The 20,672-nt window shown below is 35.7% G+C and overlaps 1 protein-coding gene across 1 annotated transcript; it reads left to right on the forward strand.

Moving 5' to 3' along the window:
- Positions 1–761: 761 nt before the first annotated feature.
- Positions 762–10,584, forward strand: LOC127922727 (lysophosphatidylcholine acyltransferase 1-like; the record flags this gene model as incomplete). The annotated part of the gene is made up of 3 exons (XM_052506601.1): positions 762–855; positions 4,249–4,374; positions 10,431–10,584. Coding segments are annotated over exons 1-3 (288 nt in total), but the record flags the coding sequence as incomplete, so codon positions are not given.
- Between the last annotated feature and the right edge of the window lie 10,088 nt (positions 10,585–20,672).

Genomic DNA, 20,672 nt, shown 5'->3' on the forward strand with positions numbered 1-20,672 from the left:
TCCCTTGTCCCCTAGTTCCACTACTCTGTCCCTTGTCCTAGTTCCACTACTCTGTCCCTTGTCCCCTAGTTCCACTACTCTGTCCCTTGTCCTAGTTCCACTACTCTGTCCCTTGTCCTAGTTCCACTACTCTGTCCCTTGTCCTAGTTCCACTACTCTGTCCCTTGTCCTAGGTCCACTACTCTGTCCCTTGTCCCCTAGGTCCACTACTCTGTCCCTTGTCCCCTAGTTCCACTACTCTGTCCCTTGTCCCCTAGTTCCACTACTCTGTCCCTTGTCCCTAGGTCCACTACTCTGTCCCTTGTCCCTAGGTCCACTACTCTGTCCCTTGTCCCCTAGTTCCACTACTCTGTCCCTTGTCCTAGTTCCACTACTCTGTCCCTTGTCCCCTAGTTCCACTACTCTGTCCCTTGTCCTAGTTCCACTACTCTGTCCCTTGTCCTAGTTCCACTACTCTGTCCCTTGTCCCCTAGTTCCACTACTCTGTCCCTTGTCCCCTAGTTCCACTACTCTGTCCCTTGTCCTAGTTCTGTCCTTTCTGAAAAGACTTTGAGACAGACAGCAGAAACACCTGTTGTTGTTCCCGACAGACAGGCTTCACTTTGCTCTACCAATGGACTGTAGTTACAGTATGTCTAGAAGAGTGTTAGGGAGAGTGTTATCTCTCTCTTCCCCTTTTGGAGCCCATATCATCTCAGTTGTTATTCCCACTTGACTTCCCATAGAGGAGTGACATCCCTGGGGTTCTGTCTTCTTCTTCTTCTCTCCTCAGTTCCTTCCTGTCTACACTCCATCAGAAGAGGAGAAGAACAACCCGGCTCTGTTTGCTCACAACGTCAGACGCCTGATGGCCAAGTGAGTCCTGAGACACACCGACACACACACACACACACAGATACACACACAGACACACACACACACACACACAGACACACACACAGACACAGACACACACAGACACAGACACACACACAGATACACACAGACACACACACAGACACACACAGACACACACACACACACACACACACACACACACACACACACACACACACACACACACACACACACACACACACACACACACACACACACTTGGCCTCCCATAGGCCTTCACGGGGCCTGCCAGATGGCTCAGCCCTCAGGCTGCCGTGCTTAGAAACACCAGCCTAGAGACTGTAGGATACTAAAGTATGTTAGTCTAATGTGTGTGGCTGGTGTAAATTTAAGTTCAACAGCTTCTAGTTTGTTGATTCTAGATGGGCCCCATCACAGACTACTGGTTAACTTTCTCCTCATGCTCTAGTCTGTCTACTGTTCCTCAGGGCTCTAGATGGGCCCATCACAGACTACTGGTTAACTCTCTCCTCATGCTCTAGTCTGTCTACTGTTCCTCAGGGCTCTAGATGGGCCCATCACAGACTACTGGTTAACTCTCTCCTCATGCTCTAGTCTAACTCTACTGTTCCTCAGGGCTCTAGATGGCCCCATCACAGACTACTGGTTAACTCTCTCCTCATGCTCTAGTCTAACTGTCTACTGTTCCTCAGAGCTCTAGATGGGCCCATCACAGACTACTGGTTAACTCTCTCCTCATGATCTAGTCTGTCTACTGTTCCTCAGGGCTCTCGATGGCCCCATCACAGACTACTGGTTAACTCTGTCCTCATGCTCTAGTCTGTCTACTGTTCCTCAGGGCTCTAGATGGGCCCATCACAGACTACTGGTTAACTCTCTCCTCATGCTCTAGTCTGTCTACTGTTCCTCAGGGCTCTAGATGGGCCCATCACAGACTACTGGTTAACTCTCTCCTCATGCTCTAGTCTAACTGTCTACTGTTCCCCAGGGCTCTAGATGGGCCCATCACAGACTACTGGTTAACTCTCTCCTCATGCTCTAGTCTAACTGTCTACTGTTCCTCAGGGCTCTAAATCAAATCAAATCAAATCAAATTTATTTATATAGCCCTTCGTACATCAGCTGATATCTCAAAGTGCTGTACAGAAACCCAGCCTAAAACCCCAAACAGCAAACAATGCAGGTGTAAAAGCACGGTGGCTAGGAAAAACTCCCTAGAAAGGCCAAAACCTAGGAAGAAACCTAGAGAGGAACCGGGCTATGTGGGGTGGCCAGTCCTCTTCTGGCTGTGCCGGGTAGAGATTATAACAGAACATGACCAGAGATGTTCATAAATGACCAGCATGGTCGAATAATAATAAGGCAGAACAGTTGAAACTGGAGCAGCAGCACAGTCAGGTGGACTGGGGACAGCAAGGAGCCTTCATGTCAGGTAGTCCTGGGGCACGGTCCTAGGGCTCAGGTCAGTTGAAACTGGAGCAGGAGCATGGCCAGGTGGACTGGGGACAGCAAGGAGTCCTCATGTCAGGTAGTCCTGGGACATGGTCCTAGGGCTCAGGTCCTCCGAGAGAGAGAAAGAAAGAGAGAAGGAGAGAATTAGAGAACGCACACTTAGATTCACACAGGACACCGAATAGGACAGGAGAAGTACTCCAGATATAACAAACTGACCCTAGCCCCCTGACACATAAACTACTGCAGCATAAATACTGGAGGCTGAGACAGGAGGGGTCAGGAGACACTGTGGCCCCATCCGAGGACACCCCCGGACAGGGCCAAACAGGAAGGATATAACCCCACCCACTTTGCCAAAGCACATCCCCCACACCACTAGAGGGATATCTTCAACCACCAACTTACCATCCTGAGACAAGGCCGAGTATAGCCCACAAAGATCTCCGCCACGGTACAACCCCATCACAGACTATCGGTTAACTCTCTCCTCATGCTCTAGTCTAACTGTCTACTGTTCCTCAGGGCTCTAGATGGGCCCATCACAGACTACTGGTTAACTCTCTCCTCATGCTCTAGTCTAACTGTCTACTGTTCCTCAGGGCCCTCGATGGCCCCATCACAGACTATCGGTTAACTCTCTCCTCATGCTCTAGTCTAACTGTCTACTGTTCCTCAGGGCTCTAGATGGGCCCATCACAGACTACTGGTTAACTCTCTCCTCATGCTCTAGTCTGTCTACTTGTTCCTCAGGGCTCTAGATGGGCCCATCACAGACTACTGGTTAACTCTCTCCTCATGCTCTAGTCTGTCTACTGTACCTCAGGGCTCTAGATGGGCCCATCACAGACTACTGGTTAACTCTCTCCTCATGCTCTAGTCTGTCTACTGTTCCTCAGGGCTCTAGATGGCCTCATCACAGACTACTGGTTACCTCTCTCCTCATGCTCTAGTCTGTCCACTGTTCCTCAGGGCTCTAGATGGGCCCATCACAGACTACTGGTTAACTCTCTCCTCATGCTCTAGTCTAACTGTCTACTGTTCCTCAGGGCTCTAGATGGCCCCATCACAGACTACTGGTTAACTCTCTCCTCATGCTCTAGTCTGTCTACTGTTCCTCAGGGCTCTAGATGGGCCCCATCACAGACTACTGGTTAACTCTCTCCTCATGCTCTAGTCTAACTGTCTACTGTTCCTCAGGGCTCTAGATGGCCCCATCACAGACTACTGGTTAACTCTCTCCTCATGCTCTAGTCTGTCTACTGTACCTCAGGGCTCTAGATGGGCCCCATCACAGACTACTGGTTAACTCTCTCCTCATGCTCTAGTCTGTCTACTGTTCCTCAGGGCTCTAGATGGCCCCATCACAGACTACTGGTTAACTCTCTCCTCATGCTCTAGTCTGTCTACTGTTCCTCAGGGCTCTAGATGGGCCCCATCACAGACTACTGGTTAACTCTATCCTCATGCTCTAGTCTGTCTACTGTACCTCAGGGCTCTAGATGGGCCCCATCACAGACTACTGGTTAACTCTATCCTCATGCTCTAGTCTGTCTACTGTTCCTCAGGGCTCTAGATGGGCCCATCACAGACTACTGGTTAACTCTCTCCTCATGCTCTAGTCTGTCTACTGTTCCTCAGGGCTCTAGATGGGCCCCATCACAGACTACTGGTTAACTCTCTCCTCATGCTCTAGTCTGTCTACTGTTCCTCAGGGCTCTAGATGGGCCCCATCACCCCTCGACTCAACAGATCAGGGACTTGCTGGTTGTTTGACTCGTTGACTCAGGTGTAAATGTTGGAATAGATGAAATGTATGAAACAGCTGAGGGTCACGAGGACCGCTTCTGAAAACACTGGACTACTGGTTAGAGGCCTGTATATCAGACCTTATCCTAGTTCACACTCTGTTTCAAGTCTCCTATCCTTCCTCTCCAGGGCCCTGGACATCCCCATTACTGACTACTCGTTTGAAGACTGTCAACTGGCCATGGCTGAGGGTCAACTCAGACTCCCTGTTGACACCTGCCTGCTGGAGTTCGCCAAGCTGGTCCGGAGACTGGGGTGAGGTTGAACCCCAGAATGTAGAGACTGTATTAATGTTACCTGGTCAGGTTGAACCCCAGAATGTAGAGACTGTATTAATGTTACCTGGTCAGGTTGAACCCCAGAATGTAGAGACTGTATTAATGTTACCTGGTCAGGTTGAACCCCAGAATGTAGAGACTGTAATAATGTTACCTGGTCAGGTTGAACCCCAGAATGTAGAGACTGTATTAATGTTACCTGGTCAGGTTGAACCCCAGAATGTAGAGACTGTATTAATGTTACCTGCTCAGGTTGAACCCCAGAATGTAGAGACTGTATTAATGTTACCTGCTCAGGTTGAACCACAGAATGTAGAGACTGTATTAATGTTACCTGGTCAGGTTGAACCCCAGAATGTAGAGACTGTAATAATGTTACCTGGTCAGGTTGAACCCCAGAATGTAGAGACTGTATTAATGTTACCTGGTCAGGTTGAACCCCAGAATGTAGAGACTGTATTAATGTTACCTGGTCAGGTTGAACCCCAGAATGTAGAGACTGTAATAATGTTACCTGGTCAGGTTGAACCCCAGAATGTAGAGACTGTATTAATGTTACCTGGTCAGGTTGAACCCCAGAATGTAGAGACTGTAATAATGTTACCTGGTCAGGTTGAACCCCAGAATGTAGAGACTGTATTAATGTTACCTGGTGAGGTTGAACCCCAGAATGTAGAGACTGTATTAATGTTACCTGGTCAGGTTGAACCCCAGAATGTAGAGACTGTAATAATGTTACCTGGTCAGGTTGAACCCCAGAATGTAGAGACTGTATTAATGTTACCTGGTCAGGTTGAACCCCAGAATGTAGAGACTGTATTAATGTTACCTGGTCAGGTTGAACCCCAGAATGTAGAGACTGTAATAATGTTACCTGGTCAGGTTGAACCCCAGAATGTAGAGACTGTATTAATGTTACCTGGTCAGGTTGAACCCCAGAATGTAGAGACTGTAATAATGTTACCTGGTCAGGTTGAACCCCAGAATGTAGAGACTGTATTAATGTTACCTGGTGAGGTTGAACCCCAGAATGTAGAGACTGTATTAATGTTACCTGGTCAGGTTGAACCCCAGAATGTAGAGACTGTAATAATGTTACCTGGTCAGGTTGAACCCCAGAATGTAGAGACTGTAATAATGTTACCTGGTCAGGTTGAACCCCAGAATGTAGAGACTGTATTGATGTTACCTGGTCAGGTTGAACCCCAGAATGTAGAGACTGTATTAATGTTACCTGGTGAGGTTGAACCCCAGAATGTAGAGACTGTATTAATGTTACCTGGTCAGGTTGAACCCCAGAATGTAGAGACTGTAATAATGTTACCTGGTCAGGTTGAACCCCAGAATGTAGAGACTGTAATAATGTTACCTGGTCAGGTTGAACCCCAGAATGTAGAGACTGTATTGATGTTACCTGGTCAGGTTGAACCCCAGAATGTAGAGACTGTATTGATGTTACCTGGTCAGGTTGAACCCCAGAATGTAGAGACTGTAATAATGTTACCTGGTCAGGTTGAACCCCAGAATGTAGAGACTGTATTAATGTTACCTGGTCAGGTTGAATCCCAGAATGTAGAGACTGTATTAATGTTACCTGGTCAGGTTGAACCCCAGAATGTAGAGACTGTATTAATATTACCTGGTCAGGTTGAACCCCAGAATGTAGAGACTGTATTAATGTTACCTGGTCAGGTTGAACCCCAGAATGTAGAGACTGTATTAATGTTACCTGGTCAGGTTGAACCCCAGAATGTAGAGACTGTATTAATGTTACCTGGTCAGGTTGAATCCCAGAATGTAGAGACTGTATTAATGTTACCTGGTCAGGTTGAACCCCAGAATGTAGAGACTGTATTAATGTTACCTGGTCAGGTTGAAGCCCAGAATGTAGACTGTATTAATGTTACCTGGTCAGGTTGAACCCCAGAATGTAGAGACTGTATTAATGTTACCTGGTCAGGTTGAACCCCAGAATGTAGAGACTGTATTAATGTTACCTGGTCAGGTTGAAGCCCCAGAATATAGAGACTGTATTAATGTTACCTGGTCAGGTTGAACCCCAGAATGTAGAGACTGTATTAATGTTACCTGGTCAGGTTGAACCCCAGAATGTAGAGACTGTATTAATGTTACCTGGTCAGGTTGAACCCCAGAATGTAGAGACTGTATTAATGTTACCTGGTCAGGTTGAACCCCAGAATGTAGAGACTGTATTAATGTTACCTGGTCAGGTTGAACCCCAGAATGTAGAGACTGTATTAATGTTACCTGGTGAGGTTGAACACCAGAATGTAGAGACTGTATTAATGTTACCTGGTCAGGTTGAACCCCAGAATGTAGAGACTGTATTAATGTTACCTGGTCAGGTTGAAGCCCCAGAATGTAGAGACTGTATTAATGTTACCTGGTCAGGTTGAAGCCCCAGAATGTAGAGACTGTATTAATGTTACCTGGTCAGGTTGAACCCCAGAATGTAGAGACTGTATTAATGTTACCTGGTCAGGTTGAACCCCAGAATGTAGAGACTGTATTAATTTTACCTGGTCAGGTTGAACCCCAGAATGTAGAGACTGTATTAATGTTACCTGGTCAGGTTGAACCCCAGAATGTAGAGACTGTATTAATGTTACCTGGTCAGGTTGAACCCCAGAATGTAGAGACTGTATTAATGTTACCTGGTCAGGTTGAACCCCAGAATGTAGAGACTGTATTAATGTTACCTGGTCAGGTTGAACCCCAGAATGTAGAGACTGTATTAATGTTACCTGGTCAGGTTGAACCCCAGAATGTAGAGACTGTAATAATGTTACCTGGTCAGGTTGAACCCCAGAATGTAGAGACTGTATTAATGTTACCTGGTCAGGTTGAACCCCAGAATGTAGAGACTGTAATAATGTTACCTGGTCAGGTTGAACCCCAGAATGTAGAGACTGTATTAATGTTACCTGGTGAGGTTGAACCCCAGAATGTAGAGACTGTATTAATGTTACCTGGTCAGGTTGAACCCCAGAATGTAGAGACTGTAATAATGTTACCTGGTCAGGTTGAACCCCAGAATGTAGAGACTGTAATAATGTTACCTGGTCAGGTTGAACCCCAGAATGTAGAGACTGTATTGATGTTACCTGGTCAGGTTGAACCCCAGAATGTAGAGACTGTATTAATGTTACCTGGTGAGGTTGAACCCCAGAATGTAGAGACTGTATTAATGTTACCTGGTCAGGTTGAACCCCAGAATGTAGAGACTGTAATAATGTTACCTGGTCAGGTTGAACCCCAGAATGTAGAGACTGTAATAATGTTACCTGGTCAGGTTGAACCCCAGAATGTAGAGACTGTATTGATGTTACCTGGTCAGGTTGAACCCCAGAATGTAGAGACTGTATTGATGTTACCTGGTCAGGTTGAACCCCAGAATGTAGAGACTGTAATAATGTTACCTGGTCAGGTTGAACCCCAGAATGTAGAGACTGTATTAATGTTACCTGGTCAGGTTGAACCCCAGAATGTAGAGACTGTATTAATGTTACCTGGTCAGGTTGAACCCCAGAATGTAGAGACTGTATTAATATTACCTGGTCAGGTTGAACCCCAGAATGTAGAGACTGTATTAATGTTACCTGGTCAGGTTGAACCCCAGAATGTAGAGACTGTATTAATGTTACCTGGTCAGGTTGAACCCCAGAATGTAGAGACTGTATTAATGTTACCTGGTCAGGTTGAATCCCAGAATGTAGAGACTGTATTAATGTTACCTGGTCAGGTTGAACCCCAGAATGTAGAGACTGTATTAATGTTACCTGGTCAGGTTGAAGCCCAGAATGTAGACTGTATTAATGTTACCTGGTCAGGTTGAACCCCAGAATGTAGAGACTGTATTAATGTTACCTGGTCAGGTTGAACCCCAGAATGTAGAGACTGTATTAATGTTACCTGGTCAGGTTGAATCCCCAGAATATAGAGACTGTATTAATGTTACCTGGTCAGGTTGAACCCCAGAATGTAGAGACTGTATTAATGTTACCTGGTCAGGTTGAACCCCAGAATGTAGAGACTGTATTAATGTTACCTGGTCAGGTTGAACCCCAGAATGTAGAGACTGTATTAATGTTACCTGGTCAGGTTGAACCCCAGAATGTAGAGACTGTATTAATGTTACCTGGTCAGGTTGAACCCCAGAATGTAGAGACTGTATTAATGTTACCTGGTGAGGTTGAACACCAGAATGTAGAGACTGTATTAATGTTACCTGGTCAGGTTGAACCCCAGAATGTAGAGACTGTATTAATGTTACCTGGTCAGGTTGAAGCCCCAGAATGTAGAGACTGTATTAATGTTACCTGGTCAGGTTGAAGCCCCAGAATGTAGAGACTGTATTAATGTTACCTGGTCAGGTTGAACCCCAGAATGTAGAGACTGTATTAATGTTACCTGGTCAGGTTGAACCCCAGAATGTAGAGACTGTATTAATTTTACCTGGTCAGGTTGAACCCCAGAATGTAGAGACTGTATTAATGTTACCTGGTCAGGTTGAACCCCAGAATGTAGAGACTGTATTAATGTTACCTGGTCAGGTTGAACCCCAGAATGTAGAGACTGTATTAATGTTACCTGGTCAGGTTGAACCCCAGAATGTAGAGACTGTATTAATGTTACCTGGTCAGGTTGAACCCCATAATGTAGAGACTGTATTAATGTTACCTGGTCAGGTTGAACCCCAGAATGTAGAGACTCTGTATTAATGTGTTGATGTTACCTGCTCAGGTTGAACCCCAGAATGTAGAGACTGTATTAATGTTACCTGCTCAGGTTGAACCCCAGAATGTAGAGACTGTATTCATGTTACCTGGTCAGGTTGAACCCCAGAATGTAGAGACTGTATTAATGTGTTGATGTTACCTGCTCAGGTTGAACCCCAGAATGTAGAGACTGTATTCATGTTACCTGGTCAGGTTGAACCCCAGAATGTAGAGACTGTATTAATGTTACCTGCTCAGGTTGAACCCCAGAATGTAGAGACTGTATTCATGTTACCTGGTCAGGTTGAAGCCCATAATGTAGAGACTGTATTAATGTGTTGATGTTACCTGCTCAGGTTGAAGCCCAGAATGTAGAGACTGTATTAATGTTACCTGGTCAGGTTGAACCCCAGAATGTAGAGACTGTATTAATGTGTTGATGTTACCTGGTCAGGTTGAAGCCCCAGAACGTGGAGACTGTATTAATGTGTTGATGTTACCTGGTCAGGTTGAAGCCCCAGAACGTGGAGACTGTATTAATGTGTTGATGTTACCTGGTCAGGTTGAAGCCCCAGAATGTAGAGACTGTATTCATGTTACCTGGTCAGGTTGAAGCCCCAGAATGTAGAGACTGTATTAATGTGTTGATGTTACCTGCTCAGGTTGAAGCCCCAGAACGTGGAGACTGTATTAATGTGTTGATGTTACCTGGTCAGGTTGAAGCCCCAGAATGTAGAGACTGTATTAATGTTACCTGCTCAGGTTGAACCCCAGAATGTAGAGACTGTATTCATGTTACCTGGTCAGGTTGAAGCCCATAATGTAGAGACTGTATTAATGTGTTGATGTTACCTGCTCAGGTTGAAGCCCAGAATGTAGAGACTGTATTAATGTTACCTGGTCAGGTTGAACCCCAGAATGTAGAGACTGTATTAATGTGTTGATGTTACCTGGTCAGGTTGAAGCCCCAGAACGTGGAGACTGTATTAATGTGTTGATGTTACCTGGTCAGGTTGAAGCCCCAGAACGTGTAGACTGTATTAATGTTACCTGGTCAGGTTGAACCCCAGAATGTAGAGACTGTATTAATGTTACCTGGTCAGGTTGAAGCCCCAGAATGTAGAGACTGTATTCATGTTACCTGGTGATGTTGAAGCCCCAGAATGTAGAGACTGTATTCATGTTACCTGGTCAGGTTGAAGCCCCAGAATGTAGAGACTGTATTCATGTTACCTGGTCAGGTTGAACCCCAGAATGTAGAGACTGTATTAATGTGTTGATGTTACCTGGTCAGGTTGAAGCCCCAGAATGTGGAGAAGGTACTGCAGGAGTTTGGGAACAGAGCCAGGAAGATGGAGGGAGAGAAGCTGGGTCTGGAAGCCTTTGCCCACTACCTTGATGTCCCTGTGTCAGACATGCTCAGAGACATCTTCTCCCTCTTCAACGAGGTAAGGAAACACACTGAATATAATATCATCCCATTAGACGCTTTGAAGGCCGAAGTTACAAGTTTCTCAACTTCCCAAAACTCAGGAAACAGAAATATATGTTCCCTATATTGTGTATTTTAATTTTGAAATACAGAGTTCGATATTAGATTTCAATATTAGATTTTTATATTATACACTAGATTCAGATATAGATATTATATTTAGACATTAGATTTAGACATTAGATTCAGACATTAGATTCAGACATTAGATTTAGACATTAGATTTAGACATTAGATTTAGACATTAGATTTAGACATTAGATTCAGACATTAGATTTAGACATTAGATTCAGACATTAGATTCAGACATTAGATTTAGACATTAGATTTAGACATTAGATTTAGACATTCGATTCAGACATTCGATTCAGACATTAGATTTAGACATTAGATTTAGACATTAGATTTAGACATTAGATTCAGACATTAGATTTAGACATTAGATTCAGACATTAGATTCAGACATTAGATTTAGACATTCGATTCAGACATTAGATTTAGACATTAGACATTAGATTTAGACATTAGATTTAGACATTAGATTTAGACATTAGATTCAGACATTAGATTCAGACATTAGATTTAGACATTAGATTCAGACATTAGATTCAGACATTAGATTTAGACATTAGATTTAGACATTAGATTCAGACATTAGATTCAGACATTAGATTCAGACATTAGATTTAGATATTCGATTTAGATATTAGATTTAGACATTCGATTCAGACATTAGATTTAGACTTTAGACATTATATTCAGACATTAGATTTAGACTTTAGACATTATATTCAGACATTAGATTTAGACATTAGATTTAGACATTAGATTCAAACATTAGATTCAGACATTAGATTTAGATATTAGATTTAGACATTAGATTTAGACATTCAATTCAGACATTAGATTCAGACATTAGATTTAGACTTTAGACATTATATTCAGACATTAGATTTAGACATTAGATTTAGACTTTAGACATTATATTCAGACATTAGATTCAGACATTAGATTTAGACATTAGATTCAGACATTAGATTTAGACATTAGATTTAGACATTAGATTTAGACATTAGATTTAGACATTAGATTCAGACATTAGATTTAGACATTAGATTCAGACATTAGATTCAGACATTAGATTTAGACATTAGATTTAGACATTAGATTCAGACATTAGATTCAGACATTAGATTTAGACATTCGATTCAGACATTAGATTTAGACATTAGACATTAGATTTAGACATTAGATTCAGACATTAGATTTAGACATTAGATTTAGACATTAGATTCAGACATTAGATTCAGACATTAGATTCAGACATTAGATTTAGACATTCGATTCAGACATTAGATTTAGACATTAGATTTAGACATTAGATTTAGACATTAGATTTAGACATTAGATTCAGACATTAGATTCAGACATTAGATTCAGACATTAGATTTAGACATTAGATTTAGACATTAGATTCAGACATTAGATTTAGACATTAGATTTAGACATTAGATTTAGATATTAGACATTAGATTCAGACATTAGATTTAGATATTAGATTTAGACATTAGATTTAGACATTCGATTCAGACATTCGATTCAGACATTAGATTCAGACATTAGATTTAGACTTTAGACATTATATTCAGACATTAGATTTAGACTTTAGACATTATATTCAGACATTAGATTTAGACATTAGATTTAGACATTAGATTTAGACATTAGATTCAGACATTAGATTCAGACATTAGATTTAGATATTAGATTTAGACATTAGATTTAGACATTCGATTCAGACATTAGATTCAGACATTAGATTTAGACTTTAGACATTATATTCAGACATTAGATTTAGACATTAGATTTAGACTTTAGACATTAGATTCAGACATTAGATTTAGACATTAGATTTAGACTTTAGACATTAGATTTAGATATTAGATTTAGACTTTAGACATTAGATTTAGACATTAGATTTAGACTTTAGACATTAGATTTAGACATTAGATTTAGACATTAGATTTAGAAATTAGACATTAGATTTAGACATTAGATTCAGACATTAGATTTAGACTTTAGACATTAGATTCAGACATTAGATTTAGACATTAGATTTAGACTTTAGACATTCAATTTAAACTTTAGACATTAGATTTAGACATTAGATTTAGACTTTAGACATTAGATTTAGACATTAGATTTAGACATTAGATTTAGACATTAGATTTAGAAATTAGACATTATATTTAGAAATTAGACATTAGATTTAGAAATTAGACATTAGATTTAGATATTAGACATTTGATTTAGACATTCGATTTAGACATTCGATTTAGACTTTAGACATTAGATTCAGACATTAGATTTAGACATTAGATTTAGACATTACATTTAGACATTAGATTTAGACGTTAGACTTTAGACATTAGATTCAGACATTAGATTTAGACATTAGATTTAGACTTTAGACATTATATTCAGACATTAGATTTAGACATTAGATTTAGACTTTAGACATTATATTCAGACATTAGATTCAGACATTAGATTTAGACATTAGATTTAGACATTAGATTCAGACATTAGATTCAGACATTAGATTTAGATATTAGATTTAGACATTAGATTTAGACATTCGATTCAGACATTAGATTCAGACATTAGATTCAGACATTAGATTTAGACTTTAGACATTATATTCAGACATTAGATTTAGACATTAGATTTAGACTTTAGACATTATATTCAGACATTAGATTCAGACATTAGATTCAGACATTAGATTTAGACTTTAGACATTAGATTTAGACTTTAGACATTATATTCAGACATTAGATTCAGACATTAGATTTAGACATTAGATTTAGACTTTAGACATTAGATTTAGATATTAGATTTAGACTTTAGACATTAGATTTAGACATTAGATTTAGACTTTAGACATTAGATTTAGATATTAGACATTAGATTTAGACATTAGATTTAGACATTAGATTTAGAAATTAGACATTAGATTTAGAAATTAGATTTAGAAATTAGACATTAGATTTAGAAATTAGACATTAGATTTAGACATTCGATTTAGACATTCGATTTAGACTTTAGACATTAGATTTAGACATTAGACATTACATTTAGACATTAGATTTAGACATTAGATTCAGACATTAGATTCAGACATTAGATTCAGACATTAGATTTAGACATTAGATTTAGACGTTAGACTTTAGACATTAGATTCAGACATTAAATTTAGACTTTAGACATTAGATTCAGACATTAGATTTAGACATTAGATTTAGACTTTAGACTTTAGACATTAGATTTAGACATTAGATTTAGACATTAGACATTAGATTTAGACATTAGATTTAGACATTAGATTTAGACATTAGATTCAGACATTAGATTCAGACATTAGATTTAGACATTAGATTTAGACATTAGATTCAGACATTAGATTTAGACATTAGATTTAGACATTAGATTTAGATATTAGACATTAGATTCAGACATTAGATTTAGATATTAGATTTAGACATTAGATTTAGACATTCGATTCAGACATTAGATTCAGACATTAGATTTAGACTTTAGACATTATATTCAGACATTAGATTTAGACTTTAGACATTATATTCAGACATTAGATTTAGACATTAGATTTAGACATTAGATTTAGACATTAGATTCAGACATTAGATTCAGACATTAGATTTAGATATTAGATTTAGACATTAGATTTAGACATTCGATTCAGACATTAGATTCAGACATTAGATTTAGACTTTAGACATTATATTCAGACATTAGATTTAGACATTAGATTTAGACTTTAGACATTAGATTCAGACATTAGATTTAGACATTAGATTTAGACTTTAGACATTAGATTTAGATATTAGATTTAGACTTTAGACATTAGATTTAGACATTAGATTTAGACTTTAGACATTAGATTTAGACATTAGATTTAGACATTAGATTTAGAAATTAGACATTAGATTTAGACATTAGATTCAGACATTAGATTTAGACTTTAGACATTAGATTCAGACATTAGATTTAGACATTAGATTTAGACTTTAGACATTCAATTTAGACTTTAGACATTAGATTTAGACATTAGATTTAGACTTTAGACATTAGATTTAGACATTAGATTTAGACATTAGATTTAGAAATTAGACATTAGATTTAGAAATTAGACATTAGATTTAGAAATTAGACATTAGATTTAGATATTAGACATTAGATTTAGACATTCGATTTAGACTTTAGACATTAGATTCAGACATTAGATTTAGACATTAGATTTAGACATTAGACATTACATTTAGACATTAGATTTAGACGTTAGACTTTAGACATTAGATTAGATTAGAAATCTAATGTCTAAATCTAATATCTAAATCTAATGTCTGAATCTAATGTCTGAATCTAATGTCTAAATCTAATGTCTAAATCTAATGTCTGAATCTAATGTCTGAATATAATGTCTAAAGTCTAAATCTAATGTATAAATCTAATGTCTGAATATAATGTCTAAAGTCTAAATCTAATGTCTAAATCTAATGTCTGAATCTAATGTCTAAAGTCTAATGTCTAAATCTAATGTCTAAATGTAATGTCTAATGTCTAAATCTAATGTCTAAATCTAATGTCTGAATCTAATGTCTAAAGTCTAAATCGAATGTTTAAATCGAATGTCTAAATCTAATGTCTAATATCTAAATCTAATGTCTAATTTCTAAATCTAATGTCTAATTTCTAAATCTAATGTCTAAATCTAATGTCTGAATCTAATGTCTAAAGTCTAAATCGAATGTCTAAATCGAATGTCTAAATCTAATGTCTAATATCTAAATCTAATGTCTAATTTCTAAATCTAATGTCTAATTTCTAAATCTAATGTCTAAATCTAATGTCTAAATCTAATGTCTAATATCTAAATCTAATGTCTAAAGTCTAAATCTAATGTCTAAATCTAATGTCTAAAGTCTAAATCTAATATCTAAATCTAATGTCTAAAGTCTAAATCTAATGTCTAAATCTAATGTCTGAATCTAATGTCTAAAGTCTAAATCTAATGTCTGAATCTAATGTCTGAATCTAATGTCTAAAGTCTAACGTCTAATGTCTAAATCTAATGTCTGAATCTAATGTCTGAATCTAATGTCTGAATCTAATGTCTAAATCTAATGTCTAAATGTAATGTCTAATGTCTAAATCTAATGTCTAAATCTAATGTCTAAAGTCTAAATCGAATGTCTAAATCGAATGTCTAAATCTAATTTCTAAATCTAATGTCTAATTTCTAAATCTAATTTCTAAATCTAATGTCTAATTTCTAAATCTAATGTCTAAATCTAATGTCTAAATCTAATGTCTAATATCTAAATCTAATGTCTAAAGTCTAAATCTAATGTCTAAATCTAATGTCTAAAGTCTAAATCTAATATCTAAATCTAATGTCTAAAGTCTAAATCTAATGTCTAAATCTAATGTCTGAATCTAATGTCTGAATATAATGTCTAAATCTAATGTCTAAAGTCTAAATCTAATGTCTGAATCTAATGTCTGAATCTAATGTCTGAATATAATGTCTAAAGTCTAAATCTAATGTCTAAATCTAATGTCTGAATATAATGTCTAAAGTCTAAATCTAATGTCTAAATCGAATGTCTAAATCTAATTTCTAAATCTAATGTCTAATTTCTAAATCTAATTTCTAAATCTAATGTCTAATTTCTAAATCTAATGTCTAAATCTAATGTCTAAATCTAATGTCTAATATCTAAATCTAATGTCTAAAGTCTAAATCTAATGTCTAAATCTAATGTCTAAAGTCTAAATCTAATATCTAAATCTAATGTCTAAAGTCTAAATCTAATGTCTAAATCTAATGTCTGAATCTAATGTCTGAATATAATGTCTAAAGTCTAAATCTAATGTCTAAAGTCTAAATCTAATGTCTGAATCTAATGTCTGAATCTAATGTCTGAATATAATGTCTAAAGTCTAAATCTAATGTCTAAATCTAATGTCTGAATATAATGTCTAAAGTCTAAATCTAATGTCTGAATCTAATGTCTGAATCTAATGTCTGAATCGAATGTCTAAATCTAATGTCTAAATCTAATATCTAAATCTAATGTCTGAATCTAATGTCTGAATCTAATGTCTAAATCTAATGTCTAAATCTAATGTCTGAATCTAATGTCTGAATATAATGTCTAAAGTCTAAATCTAATGTCTAAATCTAATGTCTGAATATAATGTCTAAAGTCTAAATCTAATGTCTAAATCTAATGTCTGAATCTAATGTCTAAAGTCTAACGTCTAAATCTAATGTCTAAATGTAATGTCTAATGTCTAAATCTAATGTCTGAATCTAATGTCTAAAGTCTAAATCGAATGTTTAAATCGAATGTCTAAATCTAATGTCTAATATCTAAATCTAATGTCTAATTTCTAAATCTAATGTCTAATTTCTAAATCTAATGTCTAAATCTAATGTCTGAATCTAATGTCTAAAGTCTAAATCGAATGTCTAAATCGAATGTCTAAATCTAATGTCTAATATCTAAATCCAATGTCTAATTTCTAAATCTAATGTCTAATTTCTAAATCTAATGTCTAAATCTAATGTCTAAATCTAATGTCTAATATCTAAATCTAATGTCTAAAGTCTAAATCTAATGTCTAAATCTAATGTCTAAAGTCTAAATCTAATATCTAAATCTAATGTCTAAAGTCTAAAGTCTAAATCTAATGTCTAAATCTAATGTCTGAATCTAATGTCTAAAGTCTAAATCTAATGTCTGAATCTAATGTCTGAATCTAATGTCTAAAGTCTAACGTCTAAATCTAATGTCTAATGTCTAAATCTAATGTCTGAATCTAATGTCTGAATCTAATGTCTAAATCTAATGTCTAAATGTAATGTCTAATGTCTAAATCTAATGTCTAAATCTAATGTCTAAAATCGAATGTCTAAATCGAATGTCTAAATCTAATTTCTAAATCTAATGTCTAATTTCTAAATCTAATGTCTAATTTCTAAATCTAATTTCTAAATCTAATGTCTAATTTCTAAATCTAATGTCTAAATCTAATGTCTAAATCTAATGTCTAAATCTAATGTCTAAATCTAATGTCTAATATCTAAATCTAATGTCTAAAGTCTAAATCTAATGTCTAAATCTAATGTCTAAAGTCTAAATCTAATATCTAAATCTAATGTCTAAAGTCTAAATCTAATGTCTAAATCTAATGTCTGAATCTAATGTCTGAATATAATGTCTAAAGTCTAAATCTAATGTCTAAAGTCTAAATCTAATGTCTGAATCTAATGTCTGAATCTAATGTCTGAATATAATGTCTAAAGTCTAAATCTAATGTCTAAATCTAATGTCTGAATATAATGTCTAAAGTCTAAATCTAATGTCTGAATCTAATGTCTGAATCTAATGTCTGAATCGAATGTCTAAATCTAATGTCTAAATCTAATATCTAAATCTAATGTCTGAATCTAATGTCTGAATCTAATGTCTAAATCTAATGTCTAAATCTAATGTCTGAATCTAAATGTCTGAATCTAATCTAGATTTAGACATTAGATTTAGACATTCGATTCAGACATTAGATTCAGACATTAGATTCAGACATTAGATTTAGACTTTAGACATTATATTCAGACATTAGATTTAGACATTAGATTTAGACTTTAGACATTATATTCAGACATTAGATTCAGACATTAGATTCAGACATTAGATTTAGACTTTAGACATTAGATTTAGACTTTAGACATTATATTCAGACATTAGATTCAGACATTAGATTTAGACATTAGATTTAGACTTTAGACATTAGATTTAGATATTAGATTTAGACTTTAGACATTAGATTTAGACATTGGATTTCTAATGATTTCTAATGTCTAAATCTAATGTCTAAAGTCTAAATCGAATGTCTAAATCGAATGTCTAAATCTAATTTCTAAATCTAATGTCTAATTTCTAAATCTAATGTCTAATTTCTAAATCTAATTTCTAAATCTAATGTCTAAATCTAATGTCTAAATCTAATGTCTAATATCTAAATCTAATGTCTAAAGTCTAAATCTAATGTCTAAATCTAATGTCTAAAGTCTAAATCTAATATCTAAATCTAATGTCTAAAGTCTAAATCTAATGTCTAAATCTAATGTCTGAATCTAATGTCTGAATATAATGTCTAAAGTCTAAATCTAATGTCTAAAGTCTAAATCTAATGTCTGAATCTAATGTCTGAATCTAATGTCTGAATATAATGTCTAAAGTCTAAATCTAATGTCTAAATCTAATGTCTGAATATAATGTCTAAAGTCTAAATCTAATGTCTGAATCTAATGTCTGAATCTAATGTCTGAATCGAATGTCTAAATCTAATGTCTAAATCTAATATCTAAATCTAATGTCTGAATCTAATGTCTGAATCTAATGTCTAAATCTAATGTCTAAATCTAATGTCTGAATCTAATGTCTGAATATAATGTCTAAAGTCTAAATCTAATGTCTAAATCTAATGTCTGAATATAATGTCTAAAGTCTAAATCTAATGTCTAAATCTAATGTCTGAATCTAATGTCTAAAGTCTAACGTCTAAATCTAATGTCTAAATGTAATGTCTAATGTCTAAATCTAATGTCTAAATCTAATGTCTGAATCTAATGTCTAAAGTCTAAATCGAATGTTTAAATCGAATGTCTAAATCTAATGTCTAATATCTAAATCTAATGTCTAATTTCTAAATCTAATGTCTAATTTCTAAATCTAATGTCTAAATCTAATGTCTGAATCTAATGTCTAAAGTCTAAATCGAATGTCTAAATCGAATGTCTAAATCTAATGTCTAATATCTAAATCTAATGTCTAATTTCTAAATCTAATGTCTAATTTCTAAATCTAATGTCTAAATCTAATGTCTAAATCTAATGTCTAATATCTAAATCTAATGTCTAAAGTCTAAATCTAATGTCTAAATCTAATGTCTAAAGTCTAAATCTAATATCTAAATCTAATGTCTAAAGTCTAAAGTCTAAATCTAATGTCTAAATCTAATGTCTGAATCTAATGTCTAAAGTCTAAATCTAATGTCTGAATCTAATGTCTGAATCTAATGTCTAAAGTCTAATGTCTAAATCTAATGTCTAATGTCTAAATCTAATGTCTGAATCTAATGTCTGAATCTAATGTCTAAATCTAATGTCTAAATGTAATGTCTAATGTCTAAATCTAATGTCTAAATCTAATGTCTAAAATCGAATAATAAATCGAATGTCTAAATCTAATTTCTAAATCTAATGTCTAATTTCTAAATCTAATGTCTAATTTCTAAATCTAATTTCTAAATCTAATGTCTAATTTCTAAATCTAATGTCTAAATCTAATGTCTAAATCTAATGTCTAAATCTAATGTCTAAATCTAATGTCTAATATCTAAATCTAATGTCCAAAGTCTAAATCTAATGTCTAAATCTAATGTCTAAAGTCTAAATCTAATATCTAAATCTAATGTCTAAAGTCTAAATCTAATGTCTAAATCTAATGTCTGAATCTAATGTCTGAATATAATGTCTAAAGTCTAAATCTAATGTCTAAAGTCTGAATCTAATGTCTGAATCTAATGTCTGAATCTAATGTCTGAATATAATGTCTAAAGTCTAAATCCAATGTCTAAATCTAATGTCTGAATATAATGTCAAAAGTCTAAATCTAATGTCTGAATCTAATGTCTGAATCTAATGTCTGAATCGAATGTCTAAATCTAATGTCTAAATCTAATATCTAAATCTAATGTCTGAATCTAATGAATCCGGGAATCTAATGTCAAATCTAATGTCTAAATCTAATGTCTGAATCTAAATGTCTGGAATCTAATCTAGATTTAGACATTAGATCCAGACATTAGATTCAGACATTAGATTCAGACACTTTAGACATTAGATTAGATTCAGACATTAGATTTAGACTTTAGACATTATATTCAGACATT

Source organism: Oncorhynchus keta, unplaced genomic scaffold (assembly GCF_023373465.1).
Source record: "Oncorhynchus keta strain PuntledgeMale-10-30-2019 unplaced genomic scaffold, Oket_V2 Un_contig_26875_pilon_pilon, whole genome shotgun sequence".
NCBI lineage: Eukaryota > Metazoa > Chordata > Actinopteri > Salmoniformes > Salmonidae > Oncorhynchus > Oncorhynchus keta.